Source organism: Paroedura picta, chromosome 14 (genome assembly GCF_049243985.1).
Source record: "Paroedura picta isolate Pp20150507F chromosome 14, Ppicta_v3.0, whole genome shotgun sequence".
Classification (NCBI taxonomy): domain Eukaryota; kingdom Metazoa; phylum Chordata; class Lepidosauria; order Squamata; family Gekkonidae; genus Paroedura; species Paroedura picta.
The window spans coordinates 21,669,507-21,693,607 of NC_135382.1; the positions used below are offsets into that span (position 1 = coordinate 21,669,507).

Below are 24,101 nucleotides of genomic sequence, written 5' to 3' on the forward strand. Positions count from 1 at the left end.
CCTTAGGTGTCAATGATTTCATCTCCGTGTAAAACAGCCCAGCCCGTTTTCCAACGTTTTGTAACAATTGGTTACAGACTAACAGCTTGCGGGGGGGGGGGGAACGGGCAGTAGGGTGGATCTCAAGAACAAAAGCTAAAAGAAATGCAGCATTTAATTAAACGATCGTTTATTAGTCTGAGAACATGGAATATGTTATGTGTAGCCAAGCATTTAGCATTTAGCACAGATAAATTATTGTGCGTGGGGCAGGGTTTGCATCTCTAATACCTGTTGAATCAACAATGACGTAAATGCACCCCTATTTTAAACCACAATCCCAAATACACTCTCAGTGATATAAGCAGGTCTCCCGAACTGAAGCGTCTGCCATGGCAGCAAAGCACGTCTGGCTACTCAGCAAAGAGAACACTCAGAAAAGTGCTAGCCAGGCTCAGCCCTGGATAGTCCTTGGCTGGTGGGGGCAGAATGTGGCGACAGCCACCAGATCTGAGCACCTCTGGCCTCAAAAACCCTGCAAGGTCGCCGTAAACGGGCTGAGATTCGGCAGCCAAAAACCAAAATTATATATGTCGCTCCCTACCTCCTTGCCTAAGTTACCTTTGTGTTCAACACATGTTTAAAATGTGCCAGGAAGCATGTTCCTTTATTTAAGCTGGTGAGCTTGGCCCATCATTAACACTTATTTTAAGCGGCACTTCCTGGCTGTGTGCGGGAAGAGACGTCCCCCTCCCTAAAGATGCCGCCATCTAAAACGGAGAGCAGTGCCATCATGGCGACCCGGTCAGGTTTTCAAGTCAAGAGAGGGCTTACGTTGCAACCCTGAACGTCTCCCCCCTCTCCCATCAGAGTAGGAGCCATCCATCTAGATCAGGGCGAAGTTCCGTTTCTTACAGAGCAACCCCCCTTCCCCCCTTGCTGGGGGTCCTGAATGTGCTGCAGTGCAGGTCGCTGGCTGTACTGTGCCTGCCTAGCTAGCAAGCAGGACAGTCTCTGTGGCCACTGGGCGGGGGGGGGGGCTAGTTATTGTTGTTATTATATTATCATTATTTAATGAGCTTATATCCCGCCGTTTTCCAAAGACTCGCGGTGGCTTACAAACATAAAAACCCCTATATCAGGGGTGGTCAACCTGTGGTCCTCCAGATGTTCATGGACTACAATTCCCATGAGCTCCTGCCAGCATTTGCATTTGCTGGCAGGGGCTCATGGGAATTGTAGTCCATGAACATCTGGAGGACCACAGGTTGACTACCCCTGCCCTATATAAAACCCTTTAGCGCTAAGGCCATAAAACAAGCCACAGGATCAGCAGCCAAATTCCCTACCCCCCCCTCCAGCAGATCTCCCTAGAGGTGGGGGTGTCGGTGTAGTGCCTGGCCTGAGGAGGGGCCATGGTGTTCTTAGCACTGGCCTCAACCAACAGGAATGAGGGGCAGTACGATCTTTCCAGAAGGGATGAAATGCCATGTCATCAGGAGACCCTGGCTAGTAACCTGGCTGCCTTCCTTGCTTTCATTCTGTTGCTTTGGCTTCTGCCCAGAAATGCTTCAAAACCTGACTCCTTGCCAAGGGGCTTGGTTCGATCCTGGCCGGCCTCTGTCTCTTCCCCTGGGAGGTCCCGGTTCTCGCTTGCTGGATGGAACCTGAGTGGGAAGCGCTTCCAGTTTGGGGCCGGAGAACCAGTAGCGCCTCTCCCTCCGGCGCCTCCGTGCCTGAGCCCTGCAAAGTGTATCAAAAACAGGGTCCGTGGCGCACTTAAATGAACGTCAAACAAGTTAGACAATCCTGTGAACACCTCATTGAATGCTTTAATAGGGCTCGTTGGCTTGGCTTTGTTTAAACACATGGATTATTTTGCAAGCAGGAGGACAAACATTAAGCCGGCATTATTTTTAGATTAAAACGCCCAGAGGTCAGAAACAATTAAAGCCGGTGTGCGGTTGGGGTTGCCGGGGATTTGTGTTCCTTTGGATTCGACACCTTGCTAAAATTGATTTTATGGCCGCTTTAGAGGCTCAGCTAGCACTTTCCTGATAAGATAAGGGGACGGAGTGACTGAGTCGGCATATTTAACCTGCAGAGGAAATTAGACGGGAGCAGAGAACAGCCCGGCCTTTTCATTCACGCCCAAATGAGAACAGGAAAGGTTCCGAAGTTCTTAGTAACATTATCAGCTGTGAAGCATCGGTTGCCCCAATTAGTTTTTTTTAAAGATGAGAGGGAGCGAGCGTGCATAAAATTGGTAGAGGAGCTCAATCGCAGAGTCACAAGACTCCAGCTAGAGAGACTGTCGGACCTGGGTCTGGGAGGGTGGGCCATGCTGTGGGGTTGGCTCTGGTCTTTCTTGGTCATGGCTCCACACCAACTTCAGCCAATTAAGAGCCAGTGTGGTGTAGCACTTAAGAGCAGCAGCGTCTAATCTGACAAGCTGGGTTTGCTTCCCCACTCCCCCACATGCAGCCAGCTGGGTGATTTTCCTGCGTTGAGCAGGGGGTTGGACTAGATGGCCTGTATGGCCCCTTCCAACTCTATGCTTCTATCTTGGGCTCATCACAGCCCTGATAGAGCTGTTCGCACTGAGCAGTCCTGCCAGAAGCTCTCTCAGCCCCATCTACCTCACAGGGTTCCTGTTGTGGGGAGAGGAAGGGAAGGCGACTGTAAGCCACTTGGAGGATCCTTCAGCCAGTGAAAAGCGAGCTATAAAAACCAATTCTTCTTCTAAGAAACAGGCTAAGCAGCATTCCTCCAGGCCAGAAGGCCATCCAGCAGCTGAGCAATTTCATAAAAGAGGAAGATTGGGTCCACCCCGCTGGGTTCCACTTCCTCCAGCTAAGTAAAGGTCTTCTGGGGTTTGTTTGGCTCTGATTAGCCAGGCCTGATCCTAATCTGGAGAAAACAAGCCCACCTCCTTTTGTGTCAGGTGATCCAATACCACCATGAACGCAAGCACACTGGGCTTTTCCTGTCTCTTCCTCAGGTACGGATCGAAGAAGACATTGTCGTGACAGCCACCGGGATGGAGCTGCTTACCTGCGTCCCCCGCACGGTGGAGGACATCGAAGCCTTCATGGCCGAAGCTCGGAGCGGCACCAAATCCCTTGCTCCCAGGAAGTAACAGCAGGCTTCCACAAAGGTTCTACAGGTAGCCCACTGGGGCTGAAAGCAGAGGCAGCCCAAAGACATGTACCTTTGGGAGTTTCAGGTTCACAGCCCTAATAATCAAGTGCCATAGACCAGGGATAGTCAAACTGTGGTCCTCCAGATGTCCATGGACTACAATTCCCAGGAGCCCCCTGCCAGCGAATGCTGGCAGGGGCTCCTGGGAATTGTAGTCCATGGACATCTGGAGGGCCGCAGTTTGACTACCCCTGCCATAGACTAACCAAGTGCCAAGGAGCGTAGCCTAACCAGATGCTTTTTGAATCGTACGTGTAGCCTTTTGTTGGAGGGCTCCAATTTTTTAGCAGCTGCCATAATTGACAATATTCTCTTTTCTTAACTTTTGGATCAATCGTTATGCTAGACATTACGGAGCTGAACAAAATCAATAAAAGCTTTGCCTGAAATATTGCCGTGTTCAGTTTTTCTGGGGTTCTGCTAACCTAGGATGCAAATTTCAGTCCACGTACTTGGAAATAGCACAGTCCAGAGCCCACAGGATTGCTGTTTGAAAGGAACTGATTGCCCGTGGCGCGAGACACAAGGCTGGGCTAGATGGACCACTGGCCTGATCCAGCAGGGCTCTTCTTGTGTTCTTAAACTAAATTCCAGATGTGAACCCCAAACATTGAAGACTGTGGGACGCCCACAGACGGATTTGTTGATTTTTTTTCACTACACACCCTACAAAAGGAATGAAGTTTCACATGTTACACAGCAGAGCCACAACAAGCTATCATAGAGTTGGAAGGGGCCATACAGGACATCTAGTCCAACCCCCTGCTCAAGGCAGGATCAGCCTAAAGCAGGGGTAGTCAAACTGCGGCCCTCCAGATGTCCATGGACTACAATTCCCAGGAGCCCCCTGCCAGCAAATGCTGGCAGGGGGCTCCTGGGAATTGTAGTCCATGGACATCTGGAGGGCCGCAGTGACTACCCCTGGCCTAAAGCATCCATGGTAAGTAGCCGTCCAGAGGCTTCTTAAAGACCGCCAGTGAATAAAAAATTGCATTCCCACTATTCTGCCCTAGTAGTTATTTTGATAAAACAATAAATACTTTGATAAAAAGCAAGGATCCGATTCTCCAGATTAGAGGCTGCCGCTCTTAACCACTACGAGTGGTTTGCCATGGCCCACCTCTGCAGAGTGACCCTGGCATCGCTTGGTGGCCTCGTGTCCAAGTACTAACCAGGGCCAATCCTGTTAGGTTCCAGGGTCTGACAAGATTAGGCTGGGCTGGACAACAAGTAGTGCAAGGGACATGAAGATACCGCGTGAAGTTTGAAATTCACACTGGGCTGCAGTGGTGGCTGGTGCCCAGTGGAGCGTCTAGGGCAGTCAGTAGTGGTCAGAGGCAAAGGAAATGAACCCTGATTTTGGCCACTGTGTGACACAGGATGCTGGACAGGATGGCCCATTGGTCTGATTCAACAGGGCTCTTCTAGTGTTCTTGAATTAAGAGGGCAGATAGGTTCACCAAACATTAAAAGACTGTTGGACTCACACAGATCTACTGAATTCTTTCCCCTTGCACATTAACAATGCTCAAGCACAGTAATCAGTTTTGTACAGATAACACGTAAATGAAGAAAAGTCTCTAATCTTGGTTCAGTAGGCTTGTGTCCAACCACCTCCATCTACAACCCACTCACCAACCACTTAGTAATACTCCCCAGTTCAGTTTCTCTCTCAGTTTTGTATTTCTTTTAATACCCATAGTATTAATAAGATTTATTAATAAACACCTACAAGGTACAAATTCTGCGCAAGCTTATTTGAGAACAAAACTTACTGGACAGAGTTTACTTCCAAGTAAATAAGCCAGCCTTTCTCCATTTTTTTTTCTGTTCAGAAACCCCTGAACCATTCTTCAGGTTTCGAGAAACCCCTGAAGTGATGTGATTGTGCAGAATATTGTTGGGAAGCAGAACTGTGTACATGTCCACTCTGGGCCCCTCCCCTTCCCACCCCCTCCAATTTTGGGTGGGGTACGGCAAGTCAACATGACCACATATGGTCGTATGACTGAATAAATATTTAACAAATTTAAAAAATACATCAAAAATTAATTAACTCGCCCATTTGGGAAACCCAGCACCGTCAAGAAACCCAACGGTTTCATGAAACCCTGGTTGGTATAAGCATCAGTGGGCATGACAAGTCACAAAGAGTCCACATTAGGAGAGAATTCTTTCTGTCAGTGCAATCCTATGCGGAATTACTTCACTCTAAGCCCATTAACTTCAGTGCAATTAGACTGGAGTGACTCTGCATAGGAATGCCCTTTAAGAGTCTTACAGGAAACACTACAATTAAAGAAATAATCTGCCTTGTAAAAATCTTTTGCAAATTGTGTATTCCTTGTGCACACCTACCATTAGTTCAAAGAAACTCACCATGACAAATATTATTCCTGCGCCGCAAATATACATGCTGCTTAACAGCACAAAAGATCGGGGTGGGGAGCTTTAAAAGTCAGATCTCTGCCCCAAGAAACCAAAGGAGAGCATAAAGACAAGTTCAGATTTCAAAGTGTGCATGAGATAAATTTTAAATGTTAAAAACCTTTGACTGATTCAGTATGCAAGCATTCAAGTTCTTCAGCATTCTTCAACAGGCTGGATGTTAAAAAGCAAATAGAAACTGGGGCTGGGGGAGAGAAAGAAGTCTAACTGGGCAGACGTTGCTGACTCAGAAGGCCAGTTGACCTCAGTGGAGCCTATTCCCCAGTAGTTTGGTGTAGTGGTTAGGAGTGCGGACTTCTAATCTGGCATGCTGGGTTTGATTCTGCACTCCCCCACATGCAACCAGCTGGTTGACCTTGGGCTCGCCATGGCACTGATATCAGGGCTCTCTCAGTCTCACCCACCCCACAAGGTGTCTGTTGTGGGGAGAAGTAAGGGAAGGTGATTGTAAGCTGCTTTGAGCCTCCTTCAGGCAGAGAAAAGCGGCATACAAGAACCAACTCTTCTTCTTCAGTAATCTCAGGGCTCTCTCAGCCTCACCTCCCTCACAGGGTGTCTGTTGTGGGGAGAGGAATGGGAAGGCGACTGTAAGCCGCTTTGAGACTCCTTCGGGTAGGGGAAAGCGGCATATAAGAACCAACTCTTCTTCTTCTTCTCCTTCTAATGTCCATCTGATTACAGCCTTTGTGTAGCCTGTCTGGTAGAAAATTAATTCTGTAATAGGGAATAATACATACACAACTACAGAAGAACAATAAAACAAAAACCCCTTCCCTCTTCACACCGCTAGATCAAATATTCTTGCTTTGAAAAGCTAAAAGTCAAGCCGTCATGGATTGTCATGGATCTCTTGGTTTTATTTTAAAAACCCCTCTAACCTACCTACCCCAAAGCCTGAATGTCTCTTATCTTCAGCTTTGTCACTTTAAAAAATCACACCACACCCTTCTTCTCTCTCCCAACAGACCAGCTGTGCCAGGAAACAATCAATTCGTGTCATCAACAACCACCAATTCCCATTTCCGCTTATTGCTTACCCGAAGGCCCAGGCTTGTAGAGAAGAGCGTTGCACAATAAAGGCCTCGTCTGGGCCTGGCCTCAGCAAAGCAAGACCACTCCCATTGACTTAACCTCCCTTTAGTTTCCGCTGCTTCTGCTGAAACTTCCATTGGTGCTGAGTGGAGTGGGGTGGGGTGTGGGCACCACTCCATTTTGGCCCATCTGCACTGGCTCTGAGTTGTTTCCAGGCACAATTCAAAGTACTGATGTTGACCTAAATTGTCTAGAACCAACAGACCTTCAACTTTCTATTTATGGACTCACCCAATCATAATGGTCATCTTTGGGGGCCCTGCTTTCGGTGCCCCTGCCAGAATAGGAGCACCAACCTCTAGGTGTTGGCTGAAGATCACTCACCTTTACAACTGATCTCCATGCAACAGAAATCTACATCACCTGGAGAAAATGGCTGCTTTGGAAGGTGGATTCTATGCCATTTATACCCCGTTGAAGACACTCCCCTTCTTATAGCCTACCCTCCTCAGGCTCTACTCACAAAATCTCTAGGTATTTCCCAACCCAAGGATGGGAACCCTAGGCAGGAAGCAACCTAGGAGAGGGCCTGATTGGTTAATACATTCCAGAAGAGTCTTGTCAGCCAAGCCTGTTAGTTAACTGGGCTGAGGCACCGGCTGGGACAAAGCCAGGGACTTCCCTGACATTGCACCAACCCATCTCCCTCATACCTCAGGCAGTTGGCTCGGCCAGGACTCCTAGGATGGGACTCTTGGCAGCAGGTAGCTGCAGCAACTGGGGATGAGCCTTGCTGTCTCCCTCCTGCCAGGATGACAACGATGCTGGGGAAGACCAAGGCTCAGAAACCGTGCAGGCTGTCATGGAGGCAGCCAGCAGAAGCCCAAGCGTTATGACCAGGCAGGGCATGAGACAAGGCCAGCCATGTGAGAACCTAAGAGGAGCCAGGCAGAGAAGGCCAGCAAGGATGGAGCAGGAGACTGGGAGAATTGGTGCATGAACTCCTCACTCAGATAATGGCTCAGGCCATAGGTTCAACATGACCGTATGTGGTCATATAATCCAATGAACATTTAACCAATTTTAATAATATATGAAAAAAATTAACTCCTACCCACTCAGGAAACCCAGGCCATCAAGAAACCCCAGGGTTTCACAACCCCCTGGTTGAAAAAGCCGTAGATCAAGGAATGATGCCTTCCTACTGGAACCAGCCTTATCAAAGAGAAGATTGCCTGGGACCCACAGGAAGTCTGTTTCAGCTGCATCCCTGTATTGAGAAACACCCTTCCCCTGGAGATTAGATTAGTATCATTCTTTATAGGCTACCTGGAGCAAGTCAAAACCATTCGTTTTCTGAAAAAACAGACTTAAATCACAATGATCTGGAAATTAGGTTAAGAATGTGTTTTGTAATTGTTGCGTTATTTTGATGTCGGGTAATTCAGAAGTTTTCAGAAGAAGGATTCATATAATCAATGAAATACACACTGTTCCAGAACAGGGTGGAAAAAACACAAAATCCAAAGAAGAGCAGCCATTTCTTGTCACTGCAGACTTCAGAGCAATTTGAAAACAGTTTTGAACCCTCTAATCTAATTGTGTGGCTTTTTTACTCTTGTGCTTCAAGTCACATGAGACTTTTTGGCTTTTTCATCAAACCTATCCCAACTTCTTTTTAGAGCAAACATCGAAGGTTCTGGTGGACTCAAAAGCTAGTTCACTACTCTTGTAACTTTTTAACTCTCATGGAAATGTTAGTGTTGCTTTTACATTTTCTTCTATGGACTGGCATAGCTGTCACCATAATGCAGCTCATTATGATTATGGATACACCCTAAAAGGTCACCAGATTAGTTCTATTGGAGTCAATTCATTTATATTCTTCAAGCTCATACTAACTTTGTGGTCGGTCAATCTGGTTCCATATGAGGACCCAAAAGGTTAGGTGTCCACAAAATATAAATAATCATATCAACATTTCTTGTGCAGAGCTTATAAAGGGAAAAACAGAGACAAAGCCCATAGTATAATAATTGAAATAGCATAATGTACACCATACAATTAGATTTATATTTTGTGGGCATCTAACCTTTTGGGTCCTAACTACTTGTTGGTTAGGATTGTTGCTTTTTGTTTTCCTTTTCTTTCAGTTTGGTTCCATTACCATGGCTGGTCTTTTGCAGGTGGTGTCCAAAAACTTCCCAATAGGGATGGGCACAAAACAGCTGAATTTGGACCAGTTCATGAAACCAAGTTTGCAAACTGAAGAGTCGCCACAAACAAGGCGATTCGTGAAGAGTAGAAAGCAACCATTTAAAACCCTGCCACCTTTCACACTATGAACGTGTTCAGTTTGCAAATCAACTTCCCGGTTCGTGGTTCTGTTCATGATTCATCCATGAACCGAAATGAGACACAAACACATGGTCTGTGCCCATCCCTGCTCCCCATCGCCTTCTGTGCAGTGGGAGATACCTTTGGGACTCTCTTGCTATTAACCCAACACACCACAATCACCCCAAGGTCAAAACACTCAAGCCCAAACTACTGCTTATTATGTGCTAACTAAGCCTGAACATGTTCCAATTCTCCCCCCCCCTCCCGCCAACAATAAACTTGTCCTGCCCTTACTCCAGTGTATTCAGTGCAGCATGTGGGGGTTATCCCACTTGATCCTCTTAACAACCCTTTCTGGGAGGTTAGACAAAAAAATGGCATTTTGCCCAGGACTTCCTAATAAGCTTCATAGATGAGTGGGGCTCCCAGCCCAGATTTCTCTGGTGCAAGTCCAACACTCTTAAGTTTACTCCATTCTGGGCCCATACGTATAGAGTAGGCAAAGATTTCTTGGAGGTCTTTTGTGAATGCATCTGTCTGCTAAAGGAATATGACAGTAATTAGAAAGACATATGAGTAGGGGGTGTAGAGCAGGGACTGCTTCCTCCCCAATGCTTCTCCTGTCTTTGCACTTATAGAAATCCCTTTGCAGCGTTATTCACAGGTCCCGTATTTGCCGGCGTATAAGACGACTGGGCGTATAAGACGACTCCCCAACATTTCCACTCAAAATATAGTTTGTTACATTACATTACAGTACTATGGACCACTATGGGCAGCTATGTCTATCCCAACTGAAGTGCACCCGGCGTTTAGGACGACCCCCCCCCCCCACTTCGAGGCATGTTTTTCAGGGGGGGAAAGTAGTCTTATACCCCAGCAAATACTGTACTTTACATTACAGAATCTCTCATGCAGGAGAATAGTTACTATTGCCATTTTGCCACTATTGTCATTTTTACTCATCCCAAGAATTCAGGCAGCTGCTGCTTGCTCCCTCTGTAAAGAAACATCCAGGTTCCACAAAAAAAAGTATGCATCAGCATAATTGGTGTAGGGTTTTGTTTTGTTTTTAATTTTCTACCATCATGACTTGAATTCTTACCACAGTCTTTCTAAATACATACACAACACAATGACTGGAAAGGAAGCGGAGGTATAAAACAGTCATTTGTGTAGTCCAATCGTAGGCAAACATACCATGAACAAAAATATTTTTAACAGAAAATAAATTAAAATAAGATTACATTAACTTCCCTGCTTTGTTTCATGTAGTAAGTTTCCTATATGACAAAAAAAATGTATAAGGGGCTCATTACAAACATACATTTAAAATTATCAAAAAGCTAAAGCACCCCCACCTCCCAGGAAAGGCAAAGAGTTAAAGAATCCAGAATGTTGTTGCTTGGACAGTTTCTTCTTAACAAAAATAAACTACCCCAAGTTTGCTTGTAATTCTGCAGCCTGTTAAACCACCCAACCTGGTTTGGCCCACAGGATAATCGGCGGTCATGTCTGCAGAGAATTATCTAAGACCCTAGACCAGGGGTAGTCAAACTGCAGCCCTCCAGATGTCCATGGACTACAATTCCCAGGAGCCCCTGCCAGCATTCGCTGGCAGGGGCTCTTGGGAATTATAGTCCATGGACATCTGGAGGGCCGCAGTTTGACTACCCCTGCCCTAGACTGCTTGGTCGACACAGCGCCATTGGTACATATGCAGTCAATATTACAGCCTTCTTCCCAATGTCACAGCACTGCAGCAGGCAAAGGAACAAACAGAGGGTTAAGGGCTTCCAAATTGCCATAGAAATATGTTTAGCTCTCCTGCAGGTTGCTAGTTATCCCACAAGGCTCATGGACACAATTCCCATCTTCAAAAAAACACTGGGTCTCTCTACAAAGTCCACAGCTTCGTCTCATCCCTCCACTCTTATTTCTTAAGAACAGCTGCCAATTCTCCCTACAGGGGAAACCACCTCTCAACAGGCCCACAGAATTGTAAAGCTGCTCTCCTCCCTAGGGCAGCTGCAGTTAGCAAGATCTCGGCTTCAAACATGACTCTACCCCCCCACCTCCCGAAAAAAATCAGCTGAAGAAATTTTAAAAAGGTTCTTAACCAGTGTTGAGCCAATTGCCAGTTAATTTAAAATGAAGTCTGTTTTCTACAATGTGGATATTTGTTTTGACATTCTATTGGAGTAAAATCAAACTACTTTTTAGGGCACCCCCCCAAAAAAAATTAAGAAGCCTGAGTTTCCCAATTTGATTTGTATAAATCTGCATTAAAAGCAGTTTAAGAAAAAGCATGATTAGCAGGCATCATCTTAAAAAGCCCTACAAGAAGAATAGCTGTTTTTTTATACCCCACTTTTCACTACCCAAAGCAGTCCGAAAGCAGCTTACAAACATCTTCCCTTTCCTCTCCCCCCAAGATGCCCTGTGAGGTAGGTGGGGCTAAGTGAGAGCTCTAACAGAACTGCTCTGCAAGACTAGCCCAAAGTCACCCAGTTGGCTGCATGTGGAGGATTGGGGAATCAAATCCAGTTCTCCAGATTAGAGTCTGCCACTCTTAACCACACCACACGGACTCTCAAGACAAAGGAACAACTTTCCAAAGATGGCACCAGCTTTCCATGGTTTTTGCAAGTCATTATATTTTAAAAAATTAATGTTTTTTTATTAAAAAACTGCTGCCCTTTTAATTAGGTTTTAAAATTAATAACCTAAGTTGTGAATCTACTAAAAGGTTCAGCCATGGCAAAGGCAGTATCAGGGATGGATGCTTGCCAATTTTGACACTTTTTCCTTAGTTAAAAACACCAGAGCAAATAGCACATTAATCATTTCGCTCCAAACAAATACTCAATAATAAACAGGTTTTCGTTTACTAGACTCATCTACCTTCAGTGTTAAGCCTACTAGTCTAAAAAAGACGCCCACAAAATGACAGTTGTTACAAAGATTAGAAGAAAAGGTCCTTCTTTGTGGCTGCATGTGATGTGGAAGGAGGGCAGTGCCCACTCTACCCTGCTTATGAACTAGGAAAGAGAATCTACTGTCCGGTGCCATCTGGGTTTGTTGGGGTGCTCTCTGTGCCAACAGGCTGCACACTGTCTGTGAAGTTGTGGGCATGTTCAAGAAACAAGTCTTTGAGCACACTCAGCTCCTTTGTCAGGAGTTTGATTTTGGCCTCCAAGCGTTCATTTTCTTCTTTAAGCTGGTTGACTCTCTGGAGTGTGTCCTGAGCCTTCTGCTTGCTCTTCAGCCGGCTTTTTTTCACCGCCATGTTGTTGCGTTCCCTGCGCTGGCGGTATTCATCGCTGTTCCTGTCAAGGACAGAATTCTTCTTACCCTGCTTGCTGGGAGGTGTCGCTTTCCCTCCCCCTCCAGGACTAACAGGCACCAACTGGGGAACCTGTTGCAACCCACTGGTGTGTGCTTGGGTAAAGATGACACTTACTCCATTGGTTTCTGCAGTTGTGTTCTGCTGTGATGTCTTGCTCATTTGGACAGACTCTTCTTTAAACCCACTGTACGATTTAGAAGATGGGAGTAAAATGTTACCGGTTTCCAAGACGTTTCCAGAACAACCTTCACACGGATCAGCCAACCGCTAAACCTAGAAAGAAGAAAAAAGAGAGATTGTAGAACACCAAGAAGACCACACTTCTCTACCCCTAGCACTGGCTTTCAAAGGCTGTGTAATTAATGCTCCGGCAGACACATTTCATAATGGGATAGATGCAAACAGTCATCCACCCAGGCTCCTTCTTCCAATTTAAGTGGCTTTTCCTTCAATGAAAGGGCCACTCACTTGAGAGAAAAACTACTTAAAAGGTGTTCAAACCTGGCACAAAAGGAAAGAGATGGAACAAACATTTTGATTGATGAACACTGCTCAGTGGCATGGTGAGGTAGCAGTTGGATCAGTCCCACTGGTCATGGATCAACCCCATTGGTTATTTAAGTCAACAACTGCATGGGTGGGTTGTGTAGTCACCCACTTGAGTGCCATTCTCAATGCTCTGGGCTCAAAAGGTGGCTTGTTCTGCTTTTATGACAGCAAACGTTCCTGCAAGAGGGGCATCAGTGCCCCAATCCCCCGCCAGCCTAGCTCACTGTACTAGACTGTAGTGTGGAAAAGATATGACAGACCAGAACAGTAACAGTTCAAAACTGAATGCTTTTGATTTTACTAAGGTTAGTAGGGCCATAGCTAAAAATACCAGAACAGATCCCAAATTCTCTGAAAAGTGACCTTGAGAAGCTAGGAGTTACAACTGAATACTGCAAACAAACTTTCCCCCCCCCCTTGGTTAACTGAGTCAGAAACACAAACATTAATGACAGAGCTAATTAATATATGAGGGAGAGGGATGCACAAGAAGGAATGGTGCCCTATCTGTATTTGTAATGCCCAAAGCTGCTGCGATGTTTTTAATCAACAAGGTAGTTGGACCTTTAAATTGGAGAAAATACTGATTTTTCTCTGTAAATAAACATCTGAACTTTTTAAACAAATACATTGTTATAACAAGATGCCAAAGCTTATACTACAATTACCTATAATTGAGTTAAGATGCAGATAGAAGACTCCTTTTCTGTATAACACACTTGCTTGTGTGCAGGTAAAATATATGAGGTGAGACAATAAGTCGTTTATTTCTTCCTGAAGCCTTCCTACTCAGTCATCTCAGACACTAGGATGTAGGAGAATCCACCCGGCACCTCATTACTGCCACCCTGAGAGCCCAAATGTGGGATATTGCGGTCCTATTTACCCACTACTTCTACTTCCAACTCACAGAGCTCTGCTATGTGTTCATTTATTTAGTTAGTAATGATGATTTTACTACACCAGGGGTAGTCAAACTGCGGCCCTCCAGATGTCCATGGACTACAATTCCCATTGGACTACAATTCCCAGGGGCTCATGGGAATTGTAGTCCACGGACATCTGGAGGGCCGCAGTTTGACTACCCCTGGTCTAGACAATATGGAGATTAATTTCCAGTCTCAGAGAGAAAGCCCCTTCCCCTCTAATGAGTCTTGTTTCTGGAACATTCTAGACAATTAGATTTCCATACTTACTCAGAAACAACACTCACTTTGGTCAACTACTTCCAAGCAAGCGTGCCTAGGACTGAAGCCTTAGCCTTCCAGAAAGTAATCTTGCTTAATATCCTTTGAGTATAATAAATCTATAAGCAGATGATTCTTCTGTGCATGCAGGCAGCACCACGAGAGATGTTGGCTTATGCTCTTTAGTTAAATAAAAACTATATTTAGTTACATACCAATATTGTCTAAATGCTATAGCAACATATGTTAGGGGTGTACAATTTTTTCACCTTTTTTCCAGTTTAGATATATTGAACAACAACAAATTCCAGTTTCCCAGATCCCAATACTTTTTTTTCAGAAATTCTGAATGTTCAGGGGTCCAATAGACCCAAGTAGGAAAAACTGTGCACCATAATCTGTGGCGAAGGGGAATAGACTGCTCCTTGGCTGACTTCTGTTGCAGGCTGTCTGAAACAGGGCTACATGAGAAGCCAATCCCAAAGTGACACAGGCCCAGCCAATTTCTCTTGAATTTCAATTTAAACCAAGCTGCAAGAGACGCTAGCCCCAGTAGAAGCTGATCCTGAGCTAACTTCTCCTGCAGCCTGGTTTAAACTAGGCTGCTGAAGCCAACCAACCCCAATTTGAGCCAGCGGGGGCTGTCATACAGAGCCTCTTTTAAGAAGAAGAAGAAGAGTTGGTTCTTATATGCCACTTTTCCCTACCCGAAGGAGTCTCAAAGCGGCTTACAGTCGCCTTCCCGTTCCTCTCCCCACAACAGACATCCTGTGAGGGAGGTGAGGCCAAGAGAGCCCTGATATCACTGCTTGGTCAGAACAGTTTTATCAGTGCTGTGGCGAACCCAAGGTTACCCAGCAGGTTGCATTTGGAGGAGCGCAGAATCGAACCCGGCATGCCAGATTAGAAGTCCGCACTCCTAACCACTACACCAAACTGGCTCTCTCTCTTAAGTTTAAAGAGAATACAGGAGCTCAACAAATAGTTGAGAGACAGGAGCTGTTTTCATATCTACCAGTAATTCCTTAATATATCCAGCATTTTCTCAGAATTTTCTCCCCAGATTTTTTTTTTAAACCTGGATACATTTGGGATGCTGAAATATATCTAAAAATACTGATAAGGCATTTTTGGATATATTTTTTACTTGTGTAAAGTTGAATGCCCATCCCTAATCTGTATTCATGCTCTCGCAGAAATGCATTTATTATATCAATATAGTCCATTCTCTTTCCCCTACTGGCCACCCTAATTATTTTGGTACAATACGGTGACCTATTTTAAACTTTTATATTGTATTTTTAACACTTAAGAACTGAACTATCCACAATACTACTCAGGGGCAGAACTGAGTGTGCAGCCTGTTAAAACCTGACAAATTCAGCAAAGGAAACCTTCTTCCATAGTAATGACCTGCCATTTTCTGAGATAAATATGGACATCTACCAGTACAGAAGGTGTCTTTGCCTTTGATTAGATGTAGACTTCATACCATGCTACTGTTGTACTCTCTGCAGGGCTACCAGGAAAGCAGCAAAGGGGGGGGGGGTTTAGAAAAAAAATTAAAATTATGCAGAATAAGGCTGTGTTCTAATGTATTTCAAGATCTACTTTTTCTTCCCACATATTTTACAGTTCAGAAGCTAACCAAGTGTGAATATCCATTTTAGATATGTAAACCTACATCCCTTGAAAACAGTAAATCTCAAAACATTAGGGATAAGTACATTTTTCCTGGCAGTTTGATATACTCAAAGGGCATTTTTACAGTTGTTTGAAGCCCCTTGTTGCTTCATTATGAGGCAACCTCCCTCCAAATCCCTGGATGTATTCAGCTATCACAACAACATCCCTGGTGGATGAAATGTCTAGCCAGGCCTTAAGTGCTTCAAATTTCACAACCTTGTCTTGGAGACTAGTCTTGCCATCTAACATTTGCTCTATTTTTACAGAGCCATCATTTTGCACAGAATTAGCCAGTTGGAAATTCACAGCTGTCCCCCACACACTGACATTCACTTCCACGATAATCTCTTTCCTAAACAGACCCAGCTCCACAAGTCATGTACTGCTCCAGCACCCTACTGCTGATACCAAAGGGATGACCCCATCACAGTTTCAAGTGCTTAATCTCAGACCCAGCATTTCTAGACACAGCATCCTTCGACTAGACATTTGCCCATGCTTAGCCCAATCCAGCTAGCATGGAAAAGCCATTGGCCATTTGCAAGAAAATGTGTGTAAGGGGGTTGGTTGGTTTGAACATCTATCTATTCTTTAATAACTGTTTTTAAATTTTGCAGTATAAAATATCCCAAATACTTCTTACTGTCAGTAATGTAGGCAGAGACAATCTTAAATGTTCATCAATACAGCCTATTGCAATCCCTGATTTGATGCATGTATCTTTTTAGTTTTAACTACTAAATTTAACTATGACATTTCTATCTATCTATCTATCTATCTATCTATCTATATTTATATTTATATACCACTGCTCTCAAAAGTCTCACAGCGGTTTAGAGATTCATAAAAACAATAAAATCCCATAAAAACCCATTAAAACATAATTAAAACACAATATCATGATTACGGATAATAATTTTGGGCAGAAGAGCCTCCCCCATCCTACAACCCAAATGTCTAAGTGTATGGTAAGAAGGAGGCAGCAGAGCCTCATCAGCTGACACTGAAGCATATTAGGAAAAGCGATGTGTTGCACATCTTCAACCTCATTTCGGGGCCAGAGCTGTTCAGCATCCACCCCAGACATGACCATTTCTAAGGGTTACAGGGCCCTGTTCTCAAACTCTTCCTCAAAGTTCTCAGAATTCCCATCTATAAATTGCAATGTAGAATATTCTCTAACTGTGTTCTTAGTGATGAACTATTCACCCCACAATTTTATATTATGTACAGAGAGGTTCTCTATTAAATGAATCCTCAGCAAGGACAGATCCATAATACAGAGTTGGTGATACTGACCTCTCTTTACTGGGCTGGCATATGGACTTCCAAGAACTTTATGAACTACTTTGATTATTGAAATACATTATATAAATGCCAAACTGTCACAATTGGCAACATACAGTATTTGGCGACTCACATGCACTGGTAACAAGCAAGGGCAACTGACAATTCAGAAACATTCTGTATTTGATGCCTACCAAAGAATTCAGAGGTACAGACATTTCACACTTCAAATATAACTGTAGAATTCTGTAGTCGTAATTTCACTTTGCCAGATTCTGAAAGATCTGCAAAATGTTTGTTGTTGTTGTTGTTCCACAGTAAATCATTGTTGGGAGCTTTGCAACTGGCTAGATAATCAGACCTGCTGAATCTACATTTGTGCTCCATAAAAACCCTTTGCTCATACACACTTTACACAAGAACTATAGATGAAGCAGTTTTTTAAAGAGACAATATAAATAATTTTTGAAGGTTTGATAGAGTGACATCAAAGGAACCACTTAACCACAACCAGCCAACAGCTCTTTAAGACTAGCCAGTTATAGCACACACGGCTGTCAGACTGGACAGAGAAATGTATTTCTTTCAACACAGCTGAAAGGAGAAATACCTTGTTCAGACTGACAGTTTAACAAAAAACAAACTGTTTAGGACATCACCAAGAGAGCAATTACCTGATACCCACTGGCAGAAAATGTTTTTTTTAAATATAATAGTCAGCCCCCTTCAACCTTGTTGCAAACATAAAGGGAAGAGCAACATGCATCTGTGGGGTGTGGCCATACGATGCAGGTTTTCCCCACGGTACTGTCCCCATGGAAACCAAAGGTTTAACAAGTAAGGCAGATAGGTACCACTCAAGTTACGTCATTCTATTCTGTCACTTGAGTGGTTGCATCTATGTGCCTTACTAGCTAAGCCTCTGCTTGAGAACTCCTGCTCTGATACCAGAGAACAGTATTCAAGAGCACTATGCAGAGTTCCAACAACCGTCTTAGTCATAAACTGGAGAACAAGTTGTTTGATTATCTTTGGGCCTGTTGTGTTGACAGTCTCCATGGAAACAGACATGCTTTGTAAGGCAATATCAACAACACAGGCAGATGTAAGCTTGGGCTCCTTACTCTCCCCTTACGGCAATATTGAAATGCTTAACTTTTAGACATCATGTGCCACTTACAAGTTCTCTTTCTAGCCAAGCTGCTTCAGCTTTCTTTACCACCCTGATCATATTGGGAAGGGGGGGGGGGGTTGCAAACATATACGCTGGGGGTCTGAATGGCTGAATAAATAAAAAATGATTAATGACTTAAGCCTTCCAATGATCCTGTTTTTGCACAATTCAAAACCCTCTTGGGAAGGACACACAAGAGGATACATCAATTTTTTAATCTAGTTCTGAGAACAACATAGCTGTGTGTCAAGAAACACCAAAAAAATCCATTTAAATGTCGTTACTTTTATTAGGTTTTATTTCAATTTTTAAAAATTAGATTGAAAGGAAAAGAATAGGACAACTGAAAACAAACTGATAATCCGCGCAGGACAGTGGCCTTAACTCTGTAAATGCAACAGAAGCCTGAAGACCATTAACTGGGCAAATGAAATCATAGACACCCTTCTGTTAGCTAGGGGGATGCAGCCTGCACACTAGTTTGCTATGCACCTTCCCAGTGCTGTTTTCCTTCTGCTACTCTCCACACAGAGCTGCTGCTGCAGCAGCAGACAATGGCTTCAAGAGTGTCTGGTGCAGCCACTATGACAGCCAGTAGAGCCACCATCTCCCTTACATCATTGTAGCACTTTTTAAAGCATTTAATCCGTTTTTAATGAGATCTGTACACTTTCTCCAGAAGACTGTTCCTCCTCTCCTTTCCCATTCAACAAAATACAAGGGGGCAGCAGCACTTCCCAATGGCTATACTGCAAAGGGAATTGACCAAGCCAGTAGGCAGAAGAACAGTCAACGTCAAAAGACACCGAAGAGAGCAAACTATGTAAGCAATTCCACATGAAGAGACAAGCACAAAAATGGGGCCCCTAAACCTGGGCCTCCCATTCAGCGTGTCACTGCTATACTTGCTACCATGGCACTTTCCCTGTGGTTTTAAGTTGCTTCAAGCAAGATGCTCCCCACCATGGTTGTCTCAGTGGAACAACGCAGCATAATCTGGGAGGGGGGAGGAAATCAGACTCCACCAACAGGCACTCTGCAAGAGAAGAGAGGACAAAGCTTTTCCACTAGCCTGCCTAGCTAGCACCTTCCCTCCCCACCCTCCCAGATTTCATTCATATCCTACTGCAGGGGGAAAGGAGAAACAAAGCCCCCTTCCATAGCTCTCCTTCCACCAACTTGTATTTATTTGTAGTCCTTTGCTAAAAACGCAGGCTACAAATATGATAACACTACCCAGGATCATGTAATTCAAAGCTTTTATGACAAACAATAAAATAATTATTTAAGAGGTAACTTCCAGCTAAGAACAAAGTTTCATGGTCTCTCCAATCTCTTCATTTCGCCTACGGATTGGCCTAAGAAGCACTAAGTGCACAAAAATGAAGTTTTCTCTTACATGTTTATTTTACTCTTCCTTCAGTGAACTTGGGAGGGGGCAGCAGACATTGTTCTTTTCTCTTCCAGTTTATCCTTACATCCAGCCTGAGGCAGATTAGGATGGAAGAATGAGACTGCCTTAAAGAGGGAGCTTCGTGGCCCAGGAAGATTTCCCCCCAGCCTAGCTTGACACTCTTAGCTGCTACCCTTTGAGGACTTGCCATTTCATTAAAATCATACTGTGGCATTGGTGGTAGCAGCAATAAAGCTATATAGTGTGTTCAGCTCCTTCAAGGTTTTATATTATTAGTTACCAATTTATCATTTTGAATATTAAAGGAAAGATGGGCTACAAATCTGAATGATGTATTATATAACAGGGGTGGCCAAACTGTGTCTCTTCAGATGTCCATGGACTACAATTCCCATGAGCCCCTGCCAGTATGATGCTGGTATTTCTTAGTACCCTAGAAAAGTGGGGGGGGGGGGTTGATACTGTGATCCATTTTTTTTAAGAGCATGCACAAATCAATAATGTCACAAAGCCTAGGCCCCAATTGCACAGGCTTCACAGGGCTCTTTTTGGTCAGGTGTTGGTGTTTCTTCAACATCTGTCTACGCTTCTTGATGTACCAGGTATGGGAGCAGTGCAAAAGCTCAATCATCTTGAGATAATTGTAAAAAAAGATTGGCTGCCTACAGGCTGTGTGACCTTTGATGGACTTGCATGAGAGTAACATTGTGCATGAAAAGTTTCAACTGAATCTGAAAACTCAGCCACAACTATCTCAGTCAACCATTATGGATTTATGACAGCCTACAATCAAGCCAGCCCTCAATGATCCCATCAATTTGAACCAAGAGACATCAAAATGTTTCTCAAAGTTTCAAATGCTTTAAATATATTTTAAAGTACTTCATATTATACACAAAATTCAAGAACTATAACAGCACATGCCTGCATGTGAATATGCTTAAATACATGCACTTCACAACTGCAAAACCCATACTCCTACATCATGGCTGCTTGTGTTTTAAACCCTTCAGCCACAACCTGAAGAGAACTGCTAAAAATAAGAAGCCAGAAATGTTCCCTCTAATTTTTTCCCCCTTACTGAGTGGAGCAGTTCACATCCTGAGCCAATACAACTGCTGTTATCTTAAAAACTGGCAGTACAAGACCCTGCCCTGCCAGTCTGCTGCTGAGTGGAGTTTCCTGTGTTAATGAGCACCCACCCATGCACACAGCTTAGGGGGAACAATTGAAGCAATTTTTCACTATTGTGAGCTTTATCTCCATTATTTTACTTAAATACAGTATCTTTAAGAGAGCTCCTGACCCAACAGTTTCTGAATACTACAATATTTGCGCTTTGTTTCCAAAAGCAGTTAATAGGAGGGCAGTGTATTTTGAGGGGACAAACGGAACTCTCAGTATCTCTAGGGAAACACTAAGCATAACAGATCTCATTTTATACAGTGCAGCACCTTTTGCCAAGAAGTATATAAGAATGTAATAAAATAATTAAAATAAACCCGGAATAGCTAGCTGTTGTTATGACCCCCATGGCATGTGCCAGCTTCATTCCTGCAGCCAGAAGGGTTTGATCTGCTCTACAGCTTTTCAGTAGCTTTGGAATACCCTGGCAATGGAGGTGGGAAAAAAATAGCTCTTATTCAGAAGAGCATGTTCCAGCAGACTTTTTGTTGATTTAATTTCTGTCAATATGGGTTATGTGTGTTCTGATTTATAGTTTTATTATTACACATACTTGCAAACAGCCTTGGGCCAACTGCGTAAGGGAAGGCAGTCTCAAAATATTGATATACATAAACAAAGTTTCCCTCTGCTTGTCTTGGAAAAATATTTTTCACCTTTTTCACCATACTTACAATGGAAAATGAAAGTGTTCTTACAATAAACAACGCTTCACAGAGACTGAACAGCAGAAGTCTTTCTTTTCTAGATGTCACCAATATTACAGCTTTCACTTTCCGAACTGTATTACACAATCAAGGGGGTCAGACCACTGATTGAACCTGCAAGCAAAGCAAAGCACCAGTAAACTACATCCCCTACCCATCTGAACTGGGATCACACATCTCCAAAGACTATGTCAAACCTGTAGACAATATGGAGCACCAGTTAAGTTCTCTTTTGAAGCTGCCTCCAGGAAGTAGATGGCCTTATTGTACCTATTGTGTGCGGCTGCACTATGGAAGTTCAGGAGGAAGGTACCTGGGACAAGGGCCACAGAGAAATGACCAACAGATAACACTGCTTTATCTAGAATCAGAACTTTGGTCAGTAGTGTTCAGTATTGTCTACTGACTGACAGCTTCTCTCCATGGTCTGAAGTGTGGAGATCTTTCACATCACTTCGTCTGACCTTTGTACTGGAGATACCAGGAATTGAACCAGGCCCCATCTACTGAGGCTCTACTACTACTCCTTAGCCTATGGGAGGATGGAATGTTATTTTAGCCTCATCTTAATCATTTCATATCTGTTGTTTCAAATTGCATCAATATTTTTTCACCTTCATTGTTCATTGAGAATCAGGCTAAGATGCTCAGAGAAATGTGGACACACATATATAAAAGCAAAGAAATTAAATAAATTCTTCCCTCCATATGTGGCATAATTCTATTTCTCCCTTCCTCCAAAGTCCTAAGAACAAAATACATGGCTCTACCTTCCCTCATAAAAAAAAAACCCTGAAGTGTATTCGGCTGAAAGAAGAGTGAAAGCAAAACTGTCCAGAGGCCACTCAGCCAGCTTTATAGCAAAGGATCAGAACCGGCTTCTCTAGAGGAGACTTGCTCATTCATGAAGCAGGTCAAGGCAGGTGACTTGATCTCACAAGCCAGCAGAGTTGGTTCAAATAGTAAAAAGGACATCAGAGGACCTCCTGAAGAGTGGCGGGCTCATGACGGCCCTGCCTGGGAATAGGGTTGCTAATTTTGGGTTAAAGAATTCCTGGCTATTGGGAGGGTGGAGCCAGGGGAGGGGGCGGGGACCCACCTTTCCAAAACAGCCATGTCCTCCAAGGAAACAGATCTCCGTCATCTGGAGAGGAGCTGGAAGTCTAAGAGGACGCCAGCCCCTATCCACCCCAACCCACCCCACCGCCGACCACCTTAGGCTTCCTTTTCTCCTCCGCTCCCCCTCCCCCCCCCAAAAAAAACACACACTCCACCACCCAGCAAGCTGTGCAAGGCTCTGCGGGATCTCCGTCTAGTGCCAAGAGCATGAGCTCATCCCAGCAGGGACAGGCCGGGGAGTTGCTTCGAGGTTGCATCAGACTTCAGAGAGAGAGAGAGAGAGAGAGAGAGCCACGCGGGCGGTCGGGCGCGCGCTCTCTTCCTGCCTCCTCTCAGCCCCACTTTCGTTTTGCTTCCCTTTGTAGAGCCCCCCCAGGAGGGGGGGAGGAGGGAAAGGCGAGACGGCCCCGACCACTGACCCCCTAACTCTGCCCCCGAGACGCCCCGCCATAACCAGGCCCGCTTCTCTCTCCCCCCCCCCCAGGTGAGGGCTGCCCTCATCCTCCCCCCCCCCTTTTTTCCCCTTCTTCCCAATCCTGGACCCCCCCCCCAACTCCGCCCCACAGCGCCTTCTCACCCCCCCAGGAGGCCCCGCCCCCTCCCTTCTCCCCTCACGGGGTTCTCGGCCCCATCCAGCCCCGTACCTGGCCCGGTGTCGATCCGGGGTGGGGGCGGGAGAGGCGCGGGCCCAGCCAGGCCCCACTCTTTTCCCCTCTCTCTCAATTCTCTCTCAGGGCTGATGGAGCGACGGAGAGAACGGGGGGGGGGGGGGCTGTGCGATTGCGAAACCGGCCCCGGCCAATCAAGAAGCGGTGCACCGCAAAGATGATGCAACTCTCGCCCGCCGCGTTCCGACTGGCGGCTCCTCTGGCCAATGGCTGGCGGCGGTCGTTGGGGAGCGCCAATCGTCGCGCTCTGGCGGTTGGACAGGCAAGTGTTACAACCAATGAGAGGCTTTGCCTCGCAAGGGTTTTTTTTTTTTTTCTTCTCAAAGGAGGCCAGGCGGGTTCGTGGGGGTGGCGTAGTTTATGGGCGGGGGGAGGCGTTTGTGTATCTTCTCCATAGATCGTTATTGCGTTCTTCTGTGCTGGCGGGTTCTGACGTCTTCCCTAACCTCAAGTCTTCTTTCGCCGCGCAAAAAGGGCTAAGTCCCCCAAATTCAAAGATCCATTAATGAAGTGTGGAGCCTGTTTTCTTTAAGCACACAAATTCTCACATAACATGATTATGCCTGGGATGGAGAGCTTCCCCCCCCCCCCCAGCCAACGTGTTTTGTTGGTTCAAATCTTTCTATTGTACCTTTTCCAGTGGCTCAAAGTGAAGGAGAGTGCTGTGTGAATTCAGTTCTTATTTTGCTGTTTTTAGGTGGTTTCTTAGTATTTCGTGTCAATATTATAGGGTCAATTGAAGCAGGGTAATCCAAGGAAGAGTTCATCCATGCAAA

General features: G+C 44.8%; 2 protein-coding genes across 5 annotated transcripts in view; one reads left to right on the plus strand and one right to left on the minus strand.

Moving 5' to 3' along the window:
• The window catches only part of PEPD (peptidase D), a 136,513-nt gene extending 132,944 nt beyond the window's left edge, over positions 1-3,569 (plus strand). Inside the window, exon 15 of the mRNA XM_077309906.1 lies at positions 2,981-3,569. Coding sequence (XP_077166021.1) covers positions 2,981-3,118 — 138 coding nt within the window. The 3' untranslated portion in view covers positions 3,119-3,569. The remainder of the gene's footprint in view (positions 1-2,980) is intronic.
• A 6,485-nt stretch (positions 3,570-10,054) lies between these two features.
• Positions 10,055-23,446, minus strand: CEBPG (CCAAT enhancer binding protein gamma). 4 transcript variants are annotated; one of them, XM_077309505.1, is made up of 3 exons: positions 23,302-23,433; positions 21,530-21,652; positions 10,055-12,622 (listed from the first exon to the last, which is right to left on the minus strand). In XM_077309505.1, exon 3 carries the CDS (start codon positions 12,506-12,508, stop codon positions 12,056-12,058), a length of 453 nt encoding a protein of 150 aa, XP_077165620.1. In that variant the 5' UTR covers positions 12,509-12,622; positions 21,530-21,652; positions 23,302-23,433; the 3' UTR covers positions 10,055-12,055. The 4 variants fall into 4 exon arrangements, with proteins under 4 accessions (XP_077165620.1, XP_077165619.1, XP_077165618.1 ...); XM_077309504.1 differs by having other exon boundaries at positions 21,506-21,652; XM_077309503.1 differs by lacking the exon at positions 21,530-21,652 and having other exon boundaries at positions 23,302-23,446.
• Positions 23,447-24,101: the final 655 nt, after the last annotated feature.

Bases quoted from the DNA above. Each gene is read 5' to 3' on its own strand.
- CEBPG (XM_077309503.1), bottom strand. From the start codon at position 12,508: ATGAGCAAGACATCACAGCAGAACACAACTGCAGAAACCAATGGAGTA.